Raw genomic sequence first — 22,135 nt, forward strand, 5'->3', positions numbered from 1 at the left:
GAATAAATAAATAATTTTTGAAAAAACAAAATTCGCGATACTTTCTGAACACACCTCGTACATGTTTTCGATACGTCAATTCAGTACCATTTCGACCACGAAGCATCCGAAATCGACGCTATAAAACCCGATATGCTTGACAAGGTGATGATAATCGCAGAAAAAAGTTAACAGTTTGTGATGGCTAATAAAGGTGGCCACTTGATTGATATTGTATTCAAAAAATAGTTTTAATAAATTGTAAATGTATATATAATTTGCGCGTACAGCCGTTTTGGGTGTTTGGCCGAGCTCCTCCTCCTATTTGTGGTGTGCGTCTTGATGTTGATCCGCAAATGGAAGGACCTACAGTTTTAAGCCGACTCCGAACGGCAGACATTTTTATGAGGAGCTTTTTCATGGCAGAAATACATTCGAAAGTTTGCCATTGTCTGCCGAGAGGCGACGCGCCAATTATATATATATATAATATCAATCAACGAACTGTAAGAAATGTTTTATTATTCGTATTTAAAATTAAAAGTAAGCTGTTACCCGAATATTATTGATCGGTTACATTAAAGAAAATATTGTATAAAATAATCTCATACGCAGCATTTAACAAAGCTCACAATCATATAAAATGTATGAAATTAATACCATTGCGAATCGGAAATAGCAAGACAACTTAACTAACAAAAACAAATTCATTTAATTCCCTTAGATGAGAAGAACGTTAACACAAGAAAAATGAGAAATTTTATTCCATATGGTATTTATTGTTCTTAGGTCAGACTAGGTTAGGTTAGCCTGGTTGGCATTAAGCCACACATAGATCTTTTGGTTCCTAGCAATACCAGATATAGACCGACCTCTATTAAAACTGAAAGTACACATCATGTAGGATGTCAACGCGTTTGGCGAATCCAAGCAGAGCTGAGAGATCCGCTTTTGAGACGTCCTCCAGACCATCAAACGCACAGAAGGCGTTCTTAAGTTTCCTCAGCATCCTCTCTGCATTTCCTGCACTTGTCTGGAAATAATTTTTATTTTTAAAAGGAAAGGTTGAAGGAAAAAGAGGAAAAGAAACATGTTGAGCACATTAAATAAAGTCTTAAAATATTTTCTTATGGCATTTCCACATGAATTTTTGTATTCAACTTACGATTCAATTGACTAAGAATTTTAAACGTGCTTAGCTAACAAAAATTTCTTACTCATCACCAAAACTATTTTACATAAGAAAAATTGTGTTAATATTTTATATTATTATTTTTGTTTCTGAGAAATATTGTGTGTGAGTAATTATGTGCTCTTGAACTCATTTGAAATATCTATTTTAATTCACAAATAAAATACAAGAAAAAATTTATAAATTAATAAACATACAAACACATCCATAAAAAGAATATGAAATAGATTCAAATATATCTGTAATCTCTGTGACAAAACGAAGAACATATTTTTATTAGAAAACAACCAAAACAAATATTAATTTTTTTGTACAGGTCGAAGTGTAACCAATTTCAGACCGCTCGCGGAGCTGATGGATGATGATGATGCTTGTACATCAGCTGTCTGTTAGTTGGCTAACTGGCTGTCCAGAGTATTGTTTACAAACGAGTAGAAGCATTTTGCCGAGAGTAAACAGAAAATCAGTAATGAATTCCAAATGTAATAGTGTGATTTCATTATATTTGGTTGGAAAATCACAACCAGCGATTGATCGTGAGCTCGAGTACCTTAAAATAAATAAGGTTTTTGGTTTATCGCACCATTACTTGTTACAATGATACTGGTAGCATCGCGAAACGTCATGAAGGTGGCCATCAAAAGACTGCAACGTCAAGTGAAATGGTTAAAAAAGTAAAGAAGCGACTTGGGCGAAATCCCCGACGAAGTGCCAATCAAATGGCGGAAGAACTCAAAATATCTGACCTTAGCATCCGCCGCATACTGAAAAATGATCTCAAAGTCAAGCCTTACAAGTTTCAAGAGGCGCATGATCTCACACTAAAGCAGCAACAAATCAGCCTTGAGAGAGCGAAGGAGTTGCTTCGCTTGGCCGAAAGCGGTCAATTTCCGTACAGTGTGTTTTCTGGCCAGACAAATTTTCAAATTGAGCAATTCGTTAACTCCAAAAACGATAGGGTTTATTTGGCCGAGTGTTCATTTGAGTCATCAATTGGCGACCTGCCACAGGTAATGATTTGGGCCTCTATAAGCGCAGATGGGTGCTCTCCAATCGTTTTCATGGAGCTTGGCGTCAAGGTAAATGCGAAATATTATCGGGAAAATATTCTGAAGGTTGCTTTGAAGCCGTGGGCAGACAAACATTTCGGTAGCAGACCATGGCCGTTTCAACAGGACTCGGCACCGTCACACATAGTTTCCGACGCGAATCCGATAGATTTTTTTCTTTGAGCCAGTCTCGAGGCGCCGAAAAACGTCATTCTCTGCGAATGGCCCAAAATACTGCAAGTCACATTCGAGCCGGTTGCGACTCGTTTCTGGACCGTCTCAAGGCCATAGTCAAGGCAAATCGAGCAAAAGTAAATTTACGTTTTTTACTTTGAATTGAATAAAAATAATTTTCCTAGTTAAATTTATGGCCTTTTTAGTTGGTTATGCTTCGAGTGCCGGACCCTGTTAATATTATGGTAGGTAAGTGTAAGAATCTCAGCGAATTTGTTGTGCGCACGCCAAAACCAACAACGGTAAAACTCAAAGCGTGTACGAAAAAAGCGCTGTATGAACAGCCACAAAAATACTAAACATTTGGCACAGCCGTGGACAGAGTCAAATCCGTCTGGTCAGTATATTTGAGGGAGAGAAAAATAAAATAAATTTCCATACTAGAAATACTACAGAAAAACGATAAAAGCTAAAACAAAGAAATTGATCAACTGAAGGCTCTGTAAGCAAATTGAGTAGCGTCACGGCACAAATCTCCAAATAAAAATCTGTTTCGTAAACTTTTAATTGAGATTTACTCGTAGTGCAATTGTTTCTCTTTTCGCTGCCACCATTTAATGGCTCTCTGTCAACGTCAGGCAAAAAATAGGGAGAGGTGTTCATTATGAGCTTGATGCTAATGTCATCGTAGAATATTAAGATATGGATGATTAGTCTAATAAGGATGTGTAGTCTGATGTGAGTCATGAAGATGATGATAATGATAATACATGTATGGGGCATAACAATATCAAGTCTGAGATTGAAGCGATCAGAGAGGTATGCCACTGATGTTGCTGCTGACCGCTGATAGCCAACAAAAACGCACGCCGCATATGTATAGTATGAACGTTCGTCTGTGCTTGCGCTTATTTGTAGATCGCAGTAGAAGAACTTTCACAACGCGCAGTTTCATTTTTGTGGGAAAAACGTTGAGACGCTGTGCGATTTTGTGAGCGCGCGGACAACACAGACAACCAGATTGAGGCCGCATGGCCGCGGGAATATTCAAAACGCGAAATTAACAATCCCATTAAAATTATATATAGGAAAGAAGAAAAATTGAAAACGCATTAAAACGCTGTGATTTTTTTTGAGCTGTGGTAAAAGAGTAATGGAAGCGTCCGAGCTCCAGCTGTGAACAAATATATTTATTAATGAAAATACTAAAAGAAAAAGATTCACTAAAATTGATTTTTTTGTTTGTTTAAAAGTTTTCGCATCATAAAGTTGAAAAAAAGGATTCAATATTATAATATAGTGTGGGAATATTTATAAAGCGCCGGAAAAGCAAGTCAATCGCGCCCGAAATACAGTTCGAAATTGGAGGTAGTGAATGATTCAAAGCCATTAATAACCTGTTAAAAATCTGCAAGAATATTGAATTTTTTAATTTCATTCAATGATGTGACTAGTGGACAAACCCGGTGGGAACAATCAGTAAACTTTCACTGCGGCAAGATAGATTCACAAGGAAAACGTTGGTGATAATAAGCAAGACTAAATTTACAATAAAGCATAAGAAATTAACTAATAAAGCTGTTGAATTTGGTAAATCGACGTCTCGAAAACTGAAATCTTATTTACGATACAAAAGAACAACAACAACAAATTTCTCTGCTTTGCAAGACGAATATCAAAGCAAGAAAAAAAGTTACAAACTTGGTTACTCCTAGAATTATACAATATTAAAAAGCGATTAAAGTAAAAATTCAAGTTTACTTAAAAAAAATGTTGGCAAGTCTTTTTATGACACTTTCTTCCACTACGAACACTACCCCTAAAATTCAGTTAATAAATTTCATCAACTTCATAAACTTTCACTAGAAAAATAGCGCAAAAGTAATTCGGAACAGAAATGCTGGGGTTGGCGTAACCGAATGTGGACTGACTAATACTAATATGGACTAGGTACTACTAAGTACACACCACTACACTGTGATTACCTCAACTTTAAATATTAAGCATACGCCAAAGTACCTTAGAATCGATTAAAAAATTAAAATTCAAAAATTAAATAAACCAGAAATGTCTAGCTTTGAAAAATAATTTATAACCATAAAAAATTTCAAAGAAGAAATATTTAAAAAATATTACAAAGAAGTTAGAAAATAAAGTCAATAAAATAAAAAGCAGTGTATCAAAAAATGTCCAAGTATTGTGTAAGGAAAAGTCAAAGTCATGACCTCACATCGAATTCCTGTAGTTTCCCTTGTAAGGAAAAATTGCGCATTGGATGGCAGTGAAATAACATCAAAAAACAAAACACATAAAAAGTTTACCAAAACATAATAAATAAAAGGAAGAGCAAACCAAACTAAGCAAAAAATTAAATATTATTACAAAAAAGCAATATTCAATTAAACATAGATCCAATATATATCTAAATTAGAGACAATTAAAATAACTTAACCAAATTATTACAAATAATTTACTTTAAATTTGAAGAGTCATAATTTAATAAGAAAACAAAATGTTGAAAAAAAATTCAGCCAGCTCGCAGTCGCTGCCGCGAGTGCACTCCTTCTTCAATATGATTCCGACTGTGCTGCAAGATGACTTGGCTTTGGCTATAGTCAACGATCCCAACAATATGTTTTCAATAAAATCACGCAGGTAAACAACAAAAACACCAACAAAAGATGTAGAAAAGAAAAAAGGAATAATTGAAAGTTAAATTATACCTACATAAGTTCATGTGAAAACTAATACAAATTGTATGTGTTGTTAAAAATAGTTTAATTACATCAAATTTTGCTATATGTATATACAGTTGAAACCAAAGAAAGGGAAGAATAGATTGTATTCTAGAAATATGTACCTTGAAATAATTGATTGCATATATCCTAGTAATAGCACCACGTATATATATATATGCGTGACTACCATTCCAAAGTGCGAATCTCCGGGAGGGAAAAATTAAATGATAGTGCTGCAATTATAAAACTTGTATAAATAACTTGTATATATATATATATACATATAATTGGCCCTTATACTTCTGTTAGGTGTTTGGCTGAGCTCTTCCTCCTATTTGTTTTAAGCCAACTCCGAATGGCGGATGAGTTTTTATTAGGAGCTTTTTCATGGCACAAATGCACTCGGAGGTTTGCCATTGCCTGCCGAGAGGCGACTTCTATTGGAAAAAACTTTTTCTATCATTTGGTTTTTCCCTCCCGGAGATTCGAACCTGTGCACTTTGGAATGGCAGTCACGCACTAACCTATTCGACTAAATAAGACAGTCGGTTCTACGTTACCGAAACGACCCGGATTTATATCCGGCCAAGGACTGTCACTCCAGCAGCATTCCCCGTATGTGAGTATGGGGAATGTTTATGCTGCTACAACAACAACAACTAAATAAGACAAGCTCCGACTTGAGAGGATTCATAGATAGGCCGCATTCAACGACCCACTTAGCAACTATGTTTAAGTACTACTATATCAGCATTGAGAGAAACAAGAAACTTCCATCTTACAATAAGTGTCAAGTAATCCGTCTAAGCAATACTCGATTTCCAGCCAGTTCCTCACGCAAATTGTTACCTAAAGAAAGGTATATTGAACAGGGAGGAGCAGTAGAGCAAAAACAACAAGAGCAGAGTATTTAGTTTTTTCTTGTGTTCTCTAAAACGACAAAATCTATAAACAAGGATTTAACAATTAAACACAATTTGACAATTAAATCAGATCAGCTGCTCTATTGTTACTACCTGTTCAATGTGCCTTGGTTTAAAGATAAATAAAGCTATCGATACATCAATAAGATAAACATTAGCGACCGACGAACCCGAATAGGTTCGAATTTCGGTGAAAGAGCAAAATTAACAAACACTTTTTTCTAATATCGGTCGCACTTCGGCAGGCAATTTAGTCGGTTTGAACGTTCGGAGTCGGTTTGAAACTGTAGGTCCATCCGTTCGTACATTAAGACGCACACCACAAATAGGAGGAGGAGCTCGGCCAAACACCCATCAAAGAGGTGTAAACGCTAATTATTATTATTATTATTATTATTATTATTATTATTATTATTATTATTAGCTATAGCGAAGCTTTCGGCTCTCAGTTAGCTGTTTTTTTAGAGAAAGGCAAGTGTTGATAGCCTAAGAACTATTTCGGAAACGATGGATGAGCGCAAAAGGGCTAATGGAAACGAAGTGGCATAAACTTATGATTCCGGTACAGAAACAGTAATGATTTTGTAAATTTTGCATCCATAAAATTTTATTTCATTGTGTCATATATTATAAGGGTGGTTTAGTTTCAAAGGCCGGTGTTGATTTTGAATAAAATACAATTTTTTTTAGAAAGTTGTTATCATTTTTCTTTATTATGATAATATTGGTATGGACCAATTACGAATGGAATAAAATGTTGGCCAAATGGCTGCCGCGGCCTCGGCGGCACACCTCCATCCGATGGTCCAAATTTTCGATGACGCTGAGGCATAATTGTAGAACCTCAATGCCGTTAATGTGCCGAATTTTCTCATCCTTTAGCTCTTGAATTGTTGCTGGCTTATCGACGTACACCTTTTCTTTCAAATAACCCCAAAGAAAGAAGTCCAACGGTGTCGTTGACGTGTAGGTGTGGTTCACATTCAACATCGGCCCTTGAAATTTAACCACCCTTTATATGCCCAATATTCTCATACTCATAGGTGTACGAGTATAACAAACTTAATCTGTCCTTAATAAATTTCAATTGTTCTAAAATAATTTCATCAGCACAACTTAGGTGGAAGAACCAAATATTTAAAACATGCAATAAGTAAACCAACTGATTTACAGTACAGCGCATGATTGTGATGTCAAACATAAGTGCCAGAAAAAAAGAGCATAGGTATGTATCATAGATGCGCTGGCAGCAAAGAATAACGCATGTGAACATAAAGCACGGTCACACCTCCAAATAAGCCTGTGTGACGGCACTTAAACCGAATTGAATAAGCCCGTGAAAAAAATAATGAGAATTTTAAAATAAAATAAAAAATATATGGAATATAGTAAGCACTCAAAAATGTGTATGAATGCTAAAGTCCTATCTAAATTATAGGCACACATGCATGTGTATACTTATACTAAACAATTTTGCTTGTGGTCGCTACACGATTTTTCTTCACTGATGCTTGGGGACATTTAGCTAAAAATAGATCCTGCATACATACATATGTACATATATCCATACGTCGGATAAAATTGATAGAAAAAATGTTTAGTTTTGAAAGAAAATGTGACCGACAGCCTCATGCGAGCGGGAGCGGCTGGCTTTGGCGTAGATGAGTAAGGAAAGATGCGCCAACTTATGACGTCATGCGATAAACAAAATTTTTGATTAAGTTATGTACTTTTTATTTAATGAATTTGGCGAATTCAATCGAACGCTTGTACATACGAAAACCGAAACAAATATAAGGAGCAAATTTCTATGGATATGTATGTATGTTGTCATGAAACAAGTATGTATATTGGTGAACATATTTTTATATGAAATGGACAGGGTCGTTGCGAGGGCTAATGCGAAAATATGCAAATCTATTTTCATGTATATACCTATACTTAGTATACAGGGACGGGTCTACGCAGAGCCTTCATTTTCCGACCAATCTTCGGAATCTGAAAAACAAAAAATAGACTTTTATTTATAGTTCAGATTTGATATTCATATTTATTTTAGATATGTATTATAGTACATACATATCCATTCCGGGCTGGAAAGATTATAAACGATTGAAATTAAGTCTTATGTCAGGCTTTGATTAAATTACAAAAAAAAATACAAATAAAAATTAAGGCACAAGTTTATTTCGAAGTTAGTCAGTGTTGAACTTTTTCGAAAATTTGTTTTCCGTTTTTCACATACACTTTGTAGAAAAAAGCAAGGGTCAACAAGTAGTGAAGTATAACACATGGACTGAAAAGTCCCGAGCCTAACATATACGAGTAGATGGCACTAGTTTTATTGCACTCACCTCTCTTTCGGTCAGTACTAACCTTAAAACCTTAAATCCTACTAACTTTAAGTCTACTTTTGTTATTTTCAAAACAATGGATACAAAAGAATTTCGTGTTTATTAATTTTACACTGCTTCTTGTTGGAAAAAAAATACCATCCAAGCGAAGCAATGGCTTTAAAAGTGTTATAAGGACTCCGCTGCATCAGAAGCAACGATAAAATTATGGTTTGCTTACTTCAAACGTGGTCCACTGATGATGCACAACGTGTTGGACATCCAAATGAGTCGGTAGCACCGAAAACATCAAAAAAAATCCACGAAATCGTTTTGAATGATCGAAAAGTAAAGTTCTGTGATTTAACTGACATCATAAAGATGCCAAAAGAATGTGTTGGCTTTATATTGCATGATCATTTGACTATAGGAAAGCTCTGTTCACAGTAGGTTCCGCGATTGCTCACTATTGGCCAAGAAACAGATTTGGCTTCCAGCAACTAGAGGCTGTGCGCAAACCTTACAAAATGTTGAATTTTGAACAAAAAAAACGTGTTTTCTTTGTTAGCTCCGGGACTTTTCAGCCCATGTGCCACGTAACTCTATAGTGATTCACAATTTCTTGTGATCCTACGTGGATGGGATTTTTTGGATGACACATGGTTAGAACAAATCTCAACGACCCTTCTATTGATCACATAGAGTTGCTTGAATGTCCTTATGCCAAATATAAATTGTATATGTATGTTAATACTAAGATATTGAGTCATGCTCATTTCGTTGTCACCGCAACATTGAACTGCGACGGAGAAATCACGTCTTCGTGTGAGAAGCTGGGTAATTGACCGCAGTGGTATTAGCAGTGACAGTGGCTGCAATTAAATTGACTTTAGATGACGACTAAAGATGATGATCTTGTAAGAAATATATTTTATGGGTATTCAAAAAAGTACATTGTGAAATATTCCGGTAAAATATTAAACTTCCGCGTTCAAACAAGCCATTCAACAATGTTTTCTGTAAAAGATAAAGCAAATAAAAACAATGACTGAACTGTAGAAATAGGCGCGTCAGTATAAATCACTCAGCGCTGAGATCTGAGCATTCCTCGCGCTGTCAGAGAAAAGAAATTAAATTTTCAATTTTCACATTTTTACTCTTCAATTTAACAAAAAGTCAATCAGCAAGATCACTTCGTTCTTTATTGATTTTTTTTTTTTTTTACATCTGCTACGCGCATTGTAATGAGTAGCGCAAATGAAAAAATCACATATTGTGCCGTTAATGACCCTGTAGAACTAATAATTCGGGAAATCTTTAAATGCATAAAAGCGCCCAAAAATACATGTTTTACTCTTTTTCTATCTTTGCCAACTCGCCTTAGAAATAGTCAGGCGTCATTAAGTAAGCAATACTAAAACAATACTAAAAGCAATAACTCAAAAATTTATAGAACACAAAGAGATTTAACAATAAACTTCTGAAAAATAAAAAAAATTTACTGTGGTAAATATTATAAGTTTGGGGCAGCAAATCAAAAAATAATTGGCAAAGGCTAAGTGGATGAGTGAACGAAACCACACACTCGTACGAGCATGTGTATATGATTTTGTGGTGTCGGTGTTGCCATGATTGTGGACACGTACTAAAAGTGCTAAAATAATATACACCAAAAAATCCTGAAAGTCAAAAGTTAAAAACAAAAACATGATCATAATATTAAATAATACTTACAGAAATACATTTAAATGTGTGTAACTATTATATATTAGGGGCATCCTTTTAAGAATTCTGATTTTCACCATTTTGGTTTTGAAAAAGTTGCCATAGCTAGCATTGTGTTATCGAACCTAGCATTGTATCATCGAACCGAGTCATACACAAGCAGCCGTCAAATCTAATAATATAATATGAAAGAAATTGATAAAAAGAAGAAGGTTATAGAAGTGGATATTATCGGCAAGCAATACCTCATTCAGACCAACAAATACTTACGCTGGATAAAAAGTGTGCTTTTAGTGGCACATTATTTTACATACATAGGATTACAGACGTTATATAAGAAAAACCATGTATAGTATATTCCTTAATTAGCGATTGCCAGTGGCATAAGGCACACTCTTAATAGGGCACTAATCGAAATGGGAACAACGACTTTATTAGCGGCAGATGGGCGATCAAAAGTCTAATAGTCGTACAGTGGTGGACCGATGAGATATGTGGCGAGTAGCATTAGTAGATAGCATTCAGTTGCATGTAGAGTACTATGTGCCAATACTCTTCTTAAAATATTTATATATAGTATAGCATACTTTGGTCAAATAAATAAATGGATTCAAAGAATCCATCCGATGCTGTTGAAGTTGGAAATAACTTTATGAACGAAATAACGGGTTTCAACGTATTTACTTATGTTTTCTTAGCATTCTGCAGCAATCAAATCTATTTCAAATCTTTATAAACAGTCATATATGAGTACCACTGAAGAAACAATTTTCTTAAGCAAAAGTGGCCCACCCTAACATATGTTATGCGTGTTCGATAACACACGTGGTAGAGGAAATCTCTAAGAGACTAAAAACACTCACATTTGTGTAAGTGTTGCTAGGAATTGGAAAATGGACGAGTGTAATTGAGAATGAGTATAAATTATAGAAAATTGTGTCGCATTTTGATTGTTTATTTGTCAAAAAGAAGAAACTTTGAAAATAGAAATAGATATTTATTTTTTTCATTTCAAAAGGAATATATGAAATTTCAATTTTATCGAAACAGTTAATTCTTTATTTTTTTCTTGCAAATGATTTAGGTATGCATGTGTAAGCGTGTGGGAAGTTTTAAAAAAGAGGGAAAGAAAATAGCTGAGAAAAATTTAAACACAAGTTAGTATTTCAACATTATTTGTATTATTTTAAAATTGATCTTCCTAAAACAATTTTTTAGAATAACAAGAAGAGATCAGATAAAAGTAATTAAATGAAAATATCAGTATTTTTAACAAACATTAGATATACATACTTTTTTGAATAGCAGCAGTTCAACTTGAGGATAATGTTAAAACAGGAATAAAAAATTACCCAAGGGGAAATATTGTATTAGGTGAAGAAAAATTTCTGAACTTTTGCCTTAGTAAGGTTTCAAAAAAATCGCAAAATCGGCACCGGGTTTTGATGAAAGCAATTGTGAGAGGAATTGTTACAACCTCCGCTTTGCTTTAGCATCCGGTATTCAATTGAGTCCGCAAACAGTACACATTTTCTTGGTTGCCTGCTCCAACGATTCATAGGTTATAGCGGTTCTGAAGAATGTTTCACATTTAGCTTTTTTTATCTTCATTTTGGAACTCTGTATGTTCCAATATATATGCATAAAATCATTGAAGCGTGGAGTCATATAGACATGTGAGCACTTACAGCTTAGAACTATTCGCATACGGTTAATTATAGCTGCTCGAATTTCATCGCGAAGTAAGGCGAAAAAACGTTGAGAACTTTTTGCTTCACCTAATATTGTATTATGTTTTGGTGGGATACTCCTTAGTTATATATATATATAGGCGGCTTCAATAGGTGCGCTTCAACTTTTTTCCGATAGGGAGGGCGAACGGGGCAATATTTTTTATTTTTCGCTTGTCATTTGTAAACTTCATTAGTATACATTTCATCATGGAACGTTACACACTTGAGCAACGATTGCAAATCGTGCAAATTTTTTATGAAAATAATCGTTCTGTTTTTCATTGGCGCGGGTCGATTTTGGCGCCCTGTGGCAGCCATTTTGTTTTGGTGACATCTGTCAAATCTTTTGTTTATTATTCAGTTGTTTATGCCAAATCATCATGGCAAGTTACACGATTGAACAGCACGTTCAAATGATAAAACTTTATTATCAAAATGAGTGTTCATTAACGCAAACGTTGCGCGCATTGCGCCCTTTTTTCGGTAGACGTGGTGGCCCTTCCAACTTCTTATGGCCCATATTGAACCATATGGACCTAGACGACATGTGGTTCCAGCAGGACGGCGCTACGTGCCACACAGCAAACGCCATTTTATTCCATTTCAACATCTACCCGCTCTTATTGAAAAACCCTTTATAATTGGCGCGTAGACCCTTTTGGGTGTTGGGTCGAGCTCCTCCTCATATTTGTGGTGTGCGTCTTCATGTTGTTCCACAAATGGAGGGGACTACAGCTTTAAGCCGATTCCGAACGGCAGATATTTTTTATGAGGAGCTTTTTCATGGCAGAAATACACTCGGAGGTTTGCCATTGCCTCCTTAGTTACATATAGAATTAATACAAAATTGTATTATTTTCCAAAATTTCTATCAGACGAACTTTCCAATAGGCCTAGTACGCTTGCGGATACAACAATATATTTTTTAATATTTTTTTTATAGAGACTGTTGCTAATATTTTGTTGAGATTAAATAATTCATATCAACATAATATCTTCAAGATGCAATAATATCATATCATCTTACTGTAATACTGGAACCAAAAAAAAATGATGAGCACTCTTCGTCAGCTCAAATAATGGCATATTTTTCTTCAATAAGCGTGCCAAAACCGGAACATTCTTGACATCATCCAACGTTTGTATACAAATTTTATACAAATGTGAGAAGGTATGTATATATGCAAAAAGTTTGGCTTAGAAACTCTTTATGTTGATCCCCTTTCGTACAGATAATAGAAGTACTCGAGTAAAAGATAATAGGTTACAAAATTTGGTCTTCCGAAGTAAGGCTGTTGAAGCAAATTTACGTAGCCAAGGGGACTTGACAATAGAATTGAGCCCGCTCATTTCACACGTATTCTTACGCTCTTCTAATCAGTCCAGACCGTAACGATGTAACTTAACTGCCTAAAATGCATGCTGCTGGGATGATTTTTTCCATTTTATTTCGTTTTTACTTTGACGTTTTTCTTTACACGCCTAATAATAATAATCTATTACACAGAAATTACAGGGTAGTATGTCAAAAAGTATGGTTCTTATATAGGATTATTTTATAATCTCAGATTTTGAGAGAGAAATTTTGTATGGGAAATTTCGCTTTTTAATTACGGATTGGGAGTTAAGCACGAAAAAGTAGATCATCTACTTATACCTATGTGAACGTATTATAAGAGTGTCAACGAAGAGCCTTTTTATTTTGAAAATTGAGTCTTTGATATAAAATTTGTTAAATAATTTTCTCAAATAAAAACTTGTCATTTGGGTAATACGCAAAAAAATATATACCATAACAAAATATATTTCCTTATATTAGTAAAACAATATCAAAGCGCATGAATTAACAACAAAATATGGAAACAATATGTTAAAAAACAATACAATAAAAATGTGTAATGGTTATTATATGTAAAAAAGTGTTAATAGATTTTTATTTTTAATGCATTTAATTTGTAGTTGCCAAAGTTTAGCACTTGAATACGATATTATAGTAGTAGTATTTTGCGTTTGCCTTTAATCTACGCTTAAATACAAATACTCGTATATAAGATTATGCACATCATTAAAGCTATTACGTGTGAATATGAAGAGCAATACAAATTAGTGTACGTATCATAATTACTCGCAAATCAGTGTTTTTTATTTCATCTCTTTTATATGTATGTATTAAGCACTTAATGTAGCAAAATGTTCTCTAACTATTTTTTCACCTACAAATTTCCCCCTTCTATTATTTACAGCCATGGCGAAGATCTAATTGTCACACCATTTGCCCAAATTTTGGCCAGCTTGCGTTCAGTGCGCAATAACCTTTTAAGTCTGACAAATGTGCAAGCATCTAATAAGTAAGTAATCGTGAGCCTAAAAACATACAACACATAAACTAGTATTTTCCCCATTTGCTACTTTATTTGAGTGCATAAATGTTTAACATTTTCTAAACTGTTAAATATTATAAAGTGTTTTTACTAACCCCTCATGTGTTTCCCAAGTTTGCTAATACACAATTTGGCTTCTCTCTCAATTAAACAGAGTTAGAATGTATAATAATTTTAATTTGTTTAGAACTCCATAGTTGTACCAAGAATCCTTGACTAAGTAGGATTTCACTAAGGAAGAGAGAATAATATATGACAGTGGAGCAAAACATAGAGAAGAATGATAAATCAAAGTATTGCAAATCATTTCAACGTTGCAGTAATTTATTTTGTGAAGATAATAATCGTTCTGCTGCATTAAAAATAAATAATCTAAATTGATTTTACTACTGTGGGCAAAAAGTAAGGCGAATTTATTTGTCAAACTTCGCGGGATTAAAATTTCGCTCTAGTTATTTTTTTCATGAGTTGGCAGCACTGTTAATAACATCTGGGACAACTTTTATGTGAATGTCATTATCAGTAATATATTTACCCTTTTGTTTACCAAACGACCAAGAGTGCATTTTTCGATTTTTACAATGTCTGATTTGATTGAGCAGAGAAGTGCCATCAAATTTTGTTTGCGGAATGAAATTTCGGCTGCGGAAACGTTTAGCATGTTGCAGAAGGTATTTGGTGATTCGATCATGTTGCAGAAAAATGTTTATAAGTAGTACAAAGACTTCAAAGAGGGTCGAGATGTGTGTGAAACAATGCTTTCAGACTATCAGGACAAGCTTAACTGCATCATTACGGGTGATGAGACTTGGATTTATGCTTACGATTTCTTGGAAAAAAGTCGTCGCGTTGATGTGTATGAAACAATGCTTTCAGACTATCAGGACGAGCTCAAATGCATCATTACGGGAGATGAGACTTGGATTTATGCTTACGACCCTGAAACAGCCGACCAATCAAGCGAATATCGTGCTAAAGGCGAGGCCAGACCGAAAAGAGCACGTCAAAGTCGTTCAAAAATAAAGGTCATGATGACAGTTTTTTTCGATTTTCGTGGTGTGGTGCACTATGAATTCGACGCATATCGTTTCGCAACCACCGTATTCGCCTGATTTGGCTCCGTGTGACTTCTGGCTATTCCCAAAACTCAAGAGACCACTCCGGGGAACGCGTTTCGAATCGATTGAGGAGATAAAAGCTGAATCGAAGAAGGTGCTAATGGCTATACCGGAAATGGACTATTTGGCATGTTTCAGGGATAGGAAAAATCGTTGGCATAAGTGTATTTCATCGAGAGGAGATTATTTTGAAGGGGATGAAATTGATTTACAAGAATAAATAAAGATTTTTCATTTTACAACCAAATTCATCTTATTTTTTGTCCACAGTAGTAAAATACACTTAGTATAAACTTACAGTTTTTATTAACGCATCAATTCAAATCCGTTTGCTTCACTGTCAACACATCATACTCGGTTGCGTCCCACAACTCTAATTATGTATTACAATTAAATATTATATGTATCCCCACTGCAAATATTTTAGAAATGATACTTTTTTTGATTGTATCCCACTTTTAATCAATGATCTTTCAATCTAGTATTGTAATTGTGTATTCCATTTGGGTAAAACACTTTAAATACTCGTACCTAATATAATATCCACCTCTTTTACATATATATATATAAAGTATAATAAACTCCATATTCAGATATTAATGTTGTACACCAAGATTTTTTATAAACAAAAGTTTACTTTATTTTTTGATATATTTGTTCTCTCTGTCTTTTTCTCTTTCTCTTCCTTTTTGATCCTTCCCGCATTTTGATGTGAACAAAATATGTATTGCCATCTAATATGTACACACAATTCTGGAAACATTTATCAAATTATTTAAATTTTTTCTTTGATTCTTTTGCAAATATCAAATTGCGAAAATTTGTTTCCAAAAACATAAAACAACCAAACAAAAAAATTGGTAACAAAAATATGTAAAAATAATTTCAACTAAATTTTTTTTTCAAACTGCCACAACAACAATAAACGCGAAATGAACTGTCAACATTTTGTTGTGAATTGTCAACTTTCAATAAAAATGATTGTATTTCATTTGCCTAATTAATAACTTAACTATTTTTGCAACTAATTATTCCTTTAAATTAACCATCACTTCTTAAATTCAACCAACTTTCTTCATATTTTTCGGAATTTCCTGTCCTATTTATGATTGCTGCCCATTTGCTACTCTTTACATGAATACTGTTTTTATTGTTGTTGCTGCCGTTAACTTTGCAACCTTAATGCTACATTTTGTGCTTGCTTTGGCCGTTCGTTTATTTAATTCACACCTTTTCCACGCGTAAATTTGTATGCTCGTACTTTAATTTGTGTGTGTGCGTATGTGTGTGTATACCTTGTCTTTGGAACAAATAATTAATACGAAAAGATCCAGGCGCCCAACACAATCTTCCAGCGTGGGACGTGGTGCCACAGCCGGCGTTCAATTGGTTCAAGGAGATGAATCCTATAATCGCTTGGCCACAGACACAATTGAGGAGTTGGACTGGTGTTTGGATCAGCTGGAAACTATACAGACACATCGCAGTGTATCGGACATGGCATCACTTAAGGTAAGTTTATTAATTTCTTGTTTTGTATTTGGCTAGTTTAGGCATTACATACATACTTCTCAAAAATATGTAGTGTGTACAGTACAACTATTTCAATAAAATTAATAAAATAATAAAAACAACTAGTTTTCAATAGAGAAACTTATTTGAAATTAACATTTTTTGTGGCACCAGAAACCACATCAATCGTTTCCTATCTACTTCAAAATCCCTTAAAAACTGGTATATCTTTGATTTTAATAGGTTTCACAAAGAAAAGAACTCGCTTAAATGGACTACCAAAATGAACCAACTATGCATTTGCGATCTGAAATAACATAAGCGATTTTATGAGCACTTATATGATTTCTAGTTGTTTTCGATAGCAAAAGTGGTAGCCAGACAGGTAAAAAGGAATCATTAAATAGTGATAAAAATTTACTTTTTACTCTTCAAAAAGTAAACAAGAGATAAACAGAAATAACATAACAAACATTTTCTTTTATACGTAATAATCGAGTTTTTGATGATATAAAAACCTTTATACCAAAATTTTCGAAAACAAATTCTTATGCTCAAATTTTTCCCTTTTGTAACTCTCCCTGTCTCATAAAAGAAACATATTTACCAAATTTTATACATCCAATTTTTTACCCAGTTGAATAATCTTAAAAAATTTTGGAAAACAAAGAATTAATCTGTTTTCTCAATTTTTGAAAATGAATTTAAATTTATTTAGATTTTCTGAGAAATGTTTAAAGAAGTTTTAGTTGTAATAAGTACCTATTATTTTCCTTCTCAACTGATCATTCCTTGAATTCCAATTTGTTTCTTCCCGCAGTTCAAACGTATGCTCAATAAAGAATTATCACACTTCAGCGAGTCGAGCAGATCTGGCAATCAAATATCAGAATATATTTGTTCCACATTTTTGGGTAAGTAACTAAAATGCACCACTTTTCATATATCAAATTATTAATTATTGTCCAGGACGTATATTTGCATATATACGGTTATTCAATAGGTGCGCTTCAACTTTTTTCCGATAGGGAGGGCGAGCGACGCAATATTTTTTATTTTTCGCTTGTCATTTGTAAACTTCATTAGTATACATTTCATCATGGAACGCTACACACTTGAGCAACGATTGCAAATCGTGCAAATTTTTTATGAAAATAATCGTTCTGTTGCTGCTACTTTAAGAGCATTACGGCCGTTTTACGGTCCATTTAACAAGCCGTCCCGTTTTGGGGTTATGTGAAGTCATTGGTCTACAGTAACAAGCCGGCGACGATTTGTGAGCTCAGAGCTAATATTGAACGCGAAATTGCTGGAATTTCGGCCGATTTATGCAAAAGAGTGGTCGAAAATTGGGTTCAACGATTGGACTTCGTAAAACGTGCACGCGGTGGTCATGCAAAAGAAATCGAATTTCATACTTAAATGTATATGTTCAAACTCGATAATAAAAAAAAATTAGTTAAAAAAGTCAAACCGTTTGTGTTTTATTCAAAAAAGTTCAAAAGTTGAAGCGCTCTTACTGAAAAACCCTATATATGGGTACGGTTATACGAGGTGTGGTAAAGAAGTTCAGGGAATTTTGCAATAAAACAAGAACAAATTAAGTTTCGAGAATTATCGACCTTCACAGTAGTATCTCTCCAACTCTGCACAATGATTACAACGTTGATCCCACTATAAAAAGCACCCTGGTAATCATTCAAAGTTAATCTGTTCAATGTCGTAACTAACTTGACCTCCTGTTCTGTACATTACCATTATAAATACCCTCCAATCTTTAAGAATAAGTAAAATTCAGAAGGTACCACACCGGGGCGATAGAGTAGTTCCAGTAACGTTGGAATGTCTTGCAAAATGGTTGAAGTCTATGCCGGCGCATTATGGTGGTGCAAGATCCAGGCGTTTTCTGCGAATTCGGGCGGAATATAGAAAATCCGTGCTCGCCAGCATTCCAGAAGGCTAATGTAAAACTGTACAGGTTCATCCAACTGGTGTTTTTTTAATTTGTATATTGTTTTTAAAATGACAGCTCTTTCCCAGAAAATGTTCTTACAGACTAATTCACTTAATTTAATATGGCAAACAAGTCAAGCTTAAATTTTACAATTTTATCATTAAAGTTAATGGTGTTACAATAATTGTTACACAATCGCGCAGATCGCACAAGAGGTTCATTAACGAACGACTTATTTGCCATATTTCAGCTTATGTAACAGAATAAGGTAGTCTTTTTGTAAAAATGTCGTTATGGTTTCTTCAGTATCTTCTGGTATTTTGTTGCTTATTTTTACTGTGAATACACCTCTTGATGCCCCATGTCCTACTAAGGATTGAAGACCGGACGAAACGATTACACCTCTATGGTTTTAATTCGCATTCAGTAAATTCAAACGCTTTTTAAAATGTGTAAAAAGGTTTTCAATGTTAAGGAGAGTTGAGAGAAGAACATTTAATATTCTTGCATTAACTTAAAAGGAGCAAAAAATTAAATTTGCACTTTCAAAATATCAAACTTTATAAGAATCAACAAATTTGCATTAGCACTAAAATCTTCTCGGAGAGACCTTTTCAACATTCTTTTGTTTAATAATTCAGTTTTTTTTAACTTACAGTTTCGGTAGCTTTAAATTAAAAACAAAACGAAACAAACACCAAACTTAAAAATTTTCGCATTTTGGGTATAAAAAGCACTAAATTTATTGTGAAGAGTAAATGGTTGGCAACACTGCACAACTTGGCAAAAGTGACGTCACGCACTCTCTGATGGGCGTAATCTTGTTTCTATCATTCTTGTTGGCAACAGTTGTTGCGTTGAGAAATTCATATTTTGATTTTCGTGTTAGATAAACATTTAGCAGTCAAATCTTTCCTTCACATTCGAATGGAAAATCCATAGCTTTGTTCTGGTGGTTAGCTGCTTAGAGTACCATATGCTCTTAAGCATAGCGAAGGATGATCTGGCTTTCGTTGTTCTGTACTGAGTGTCAGTATTAGCCCCGCCGTCAGGGGGGATTTGTCTTCCAAACTAGGCCGGGACAATAAACCTTCTCAAATTCTAGGACCGACATTTTCATGGCATCACTAAAAAGTCACTTTCGGGACAAAAACTTACAAAAACTTTGAAACGCAAACCGAACAACTTTAAACTTCGGCTAGAGCTGGAAGTTACAACTAGCAAATGCTATACTGTTATGAATACTGCCCTAGTTATTCACCATGAAATCATAATATTCATTTGTTCATTGGGAGCTCGACCCATAGTCTCTTAACCTTTAATCTGAATGGTCTTCTAGTTCGCAGTGTTTGACATCCCTTTGTACACGTGACTGCCTTAGGAGGAGCTCGGCCAAGCACCCAATAGAGGGTGTAAGCGCCAATTATATATATATATACATACATACGCACATATGTATAAAAAACATTATTACATATAGAGTTGAAAAGGCTGAAAAGAGTTTGCCTAAAAGTGTTCGAAGGCAGTACCTTAGTTATAGGTATATTAATTTTTATCACAATATTTGCTTCTTGGGGAATCGAACTACTAAACTTTTTACTATGCAACTGTGTATTTTCGTTCCACATATGCAGAAAGAAGCGTGATCGAAAACAAGTAAATATTTTCGAAGCAGCTCCATGCTATACTCTAACAGAGACGCATTTAAAAATAACATATAATATGTATATATTGACGTAAAGTTTCGTATTTGCGGGCAGAAACCAAATGTCGACAGCATGCAATCATACATCCACTCAAATACCCACCAGAGTGATCACTAATGCATCTGCCAATTACGATGCAATTCATTTTCCGCATTTACATACGAATGGAAACATTAATCTCAAATAAAGGATGGGTCATTAGCTATTTCTTTTATTCCAAAAAATGCTATAAAGATATATGTGGCTGAATATTTCTGAAGGCTTGGGATTCTACTTTAGCAACAGCGCAAAGCAAATGTGGCGTAAAACGGTCAATAATGCCACGTTCTCACCGATGGCCACCGTTTGTGGGTGACTGCGATGCGTCAGGGCCCTGACTCGAAACCCATTATAGGCATGCAACAACAATTCATAGAACATATTTTCTCTAATAGCGATCACCCCTCGGAGGGCAATGGCTATGCTGCGTGTGTATTTCAGCTATGAAAAAACTTCTCATGAAAAACCATCTGCCGTTCTGAGGCAGCATGGAACTGCAGTTCCCTCCATTTGAAAAACAAAATCAAGATGCATAATACAAATAGTAGGAGCTCAACTAAACGTCTAACAACAGCATACAGTACCAAGCGCGAGATGCATTGGATTCTATACAACAACTCGTGACTTTTCCCAGCCCAAATATCAAAGTGTTTCTTTTGAAAAACCTTACAGAAACGGATGGTTACTTACTTTAAATTTTTGAATTATGCGAACCCTGTAAACAAATAAGAAGCAATATTCTCGGTTAAATGAATTTTGCGAAAACGAAGATAGTTTTTGTCATTAATTAACATACCAAAATCTCTATTCATTATCCCAAATGAAAGTTCTTGATGAAATTCGCACTGTTTCGGCAACACACCATTCACCTTAAGGCTAGTACGAACTTTACCGCCGTAAAATTTCGCCAGAAACATTCATTTTATTTGCCGTGATATGTTGATTGTCAAATGAGAAGAAATACTCGTATCACAAAGAGAATTCAAGAAATGTAAGCGAACAAATTTATGATCATCGCCCCAGAAGCAGTTGTCAAGTGTTGGTAGGAAAAGAGCTTTTAAAGAAATTAACGCATATATATATTGACACACACAAAAATATAAAGACTTTTTCTTACACTTTTTGCGAAGCTTTTTCGCTTTTAAATGCCATGTCTTCGGAGTATTCAAATTTAGGCACTTCACTCGCAAGCAAACTGTCAATTTTCGCTCAATTTTAAATGACATTTGTGCTTTAAATTGATGTGAAAAAATGTAGCTGGCATGTTGCGCGGGGCCTTCACGGCGTAAACTCAGTACTACTTTGCCGCGAGATAGATATGAAATTTCATGCATATTTCACGGCAATGCAATTTATATGGATTTTAACAGCCAATTTACATGAAACGCGACCTTAGTACTATGCTTAACACAAAATTTTCAAAATTTCGTGACTCACTTGGTGCGAAACAATTGTCACTATCAAGATAACAAGTGGCAGGGTCCAGAACCCACCCTTTACCACAAATACAACAAAAGCTCTGAGAAATTGACTGCCACTAACAAACTGACTGCCGTTGCTAGCGGCATTAGTCAAATAT

The 22,135-nt window shown here is 34.6% G+C and overlaps 1 protein-coding gene across 6 annotated transcripts in view; it reads left to right on the forward strand.

Moving 5' to 3' along the window:
- Window positions 1–22,135, forward strand: part of LOC128858523 (cAMP-specific 3',5'-cyclic phosphodiesterase) — a 118,212-nt gene that overhangs the window by 84,350 nt on the left and 11,727 nt on the right. For 3 of the 6 annotated variants that reach the window (XR_008454022.1, XM_054094885.1, XM_054094887.1), the window contains 3 exons: window positions 14,090–14,194; window positions 16,674–16,857; window positions 17,678–17,771. Coding sequence is in view for 5 of the 6 variants with exons in the window: in XM_054094885.1 (XP_053950860.1) it covers window positions 14,090–14,194; window positions 16,674–16,857; window positions 17,678–17,771 (383 nt within the window). In the remaining variant the exon portion in view is untranslated. Of the gene's footprint in view, window positions 1–3,372; window positions 5,050–14,089; window positions 14,195–16,673; window positions 16,858–17,677; window positions 17,772–22,135 lie in introns of those variants that run through there. The other 3 variants (XM_054094888.1, XM_054094889.1, XM_054094886.1) reach the window with 3 other exon arrangements.

Source organism: Anastrepha ludens, chromosome 3, assembly GCF_028408465.1.
Source record: "Anastrepha ludens isolate Willacy chromosome 3, idAnaLude1.1, whole genome shotgun sequence".
NCBI classification, from domain to species: Eukaryota; Metazoa; Arthropoda; class Insecta; order Diptera; family Tephritidae; genus Anastrepha; species Anastrepha ludens.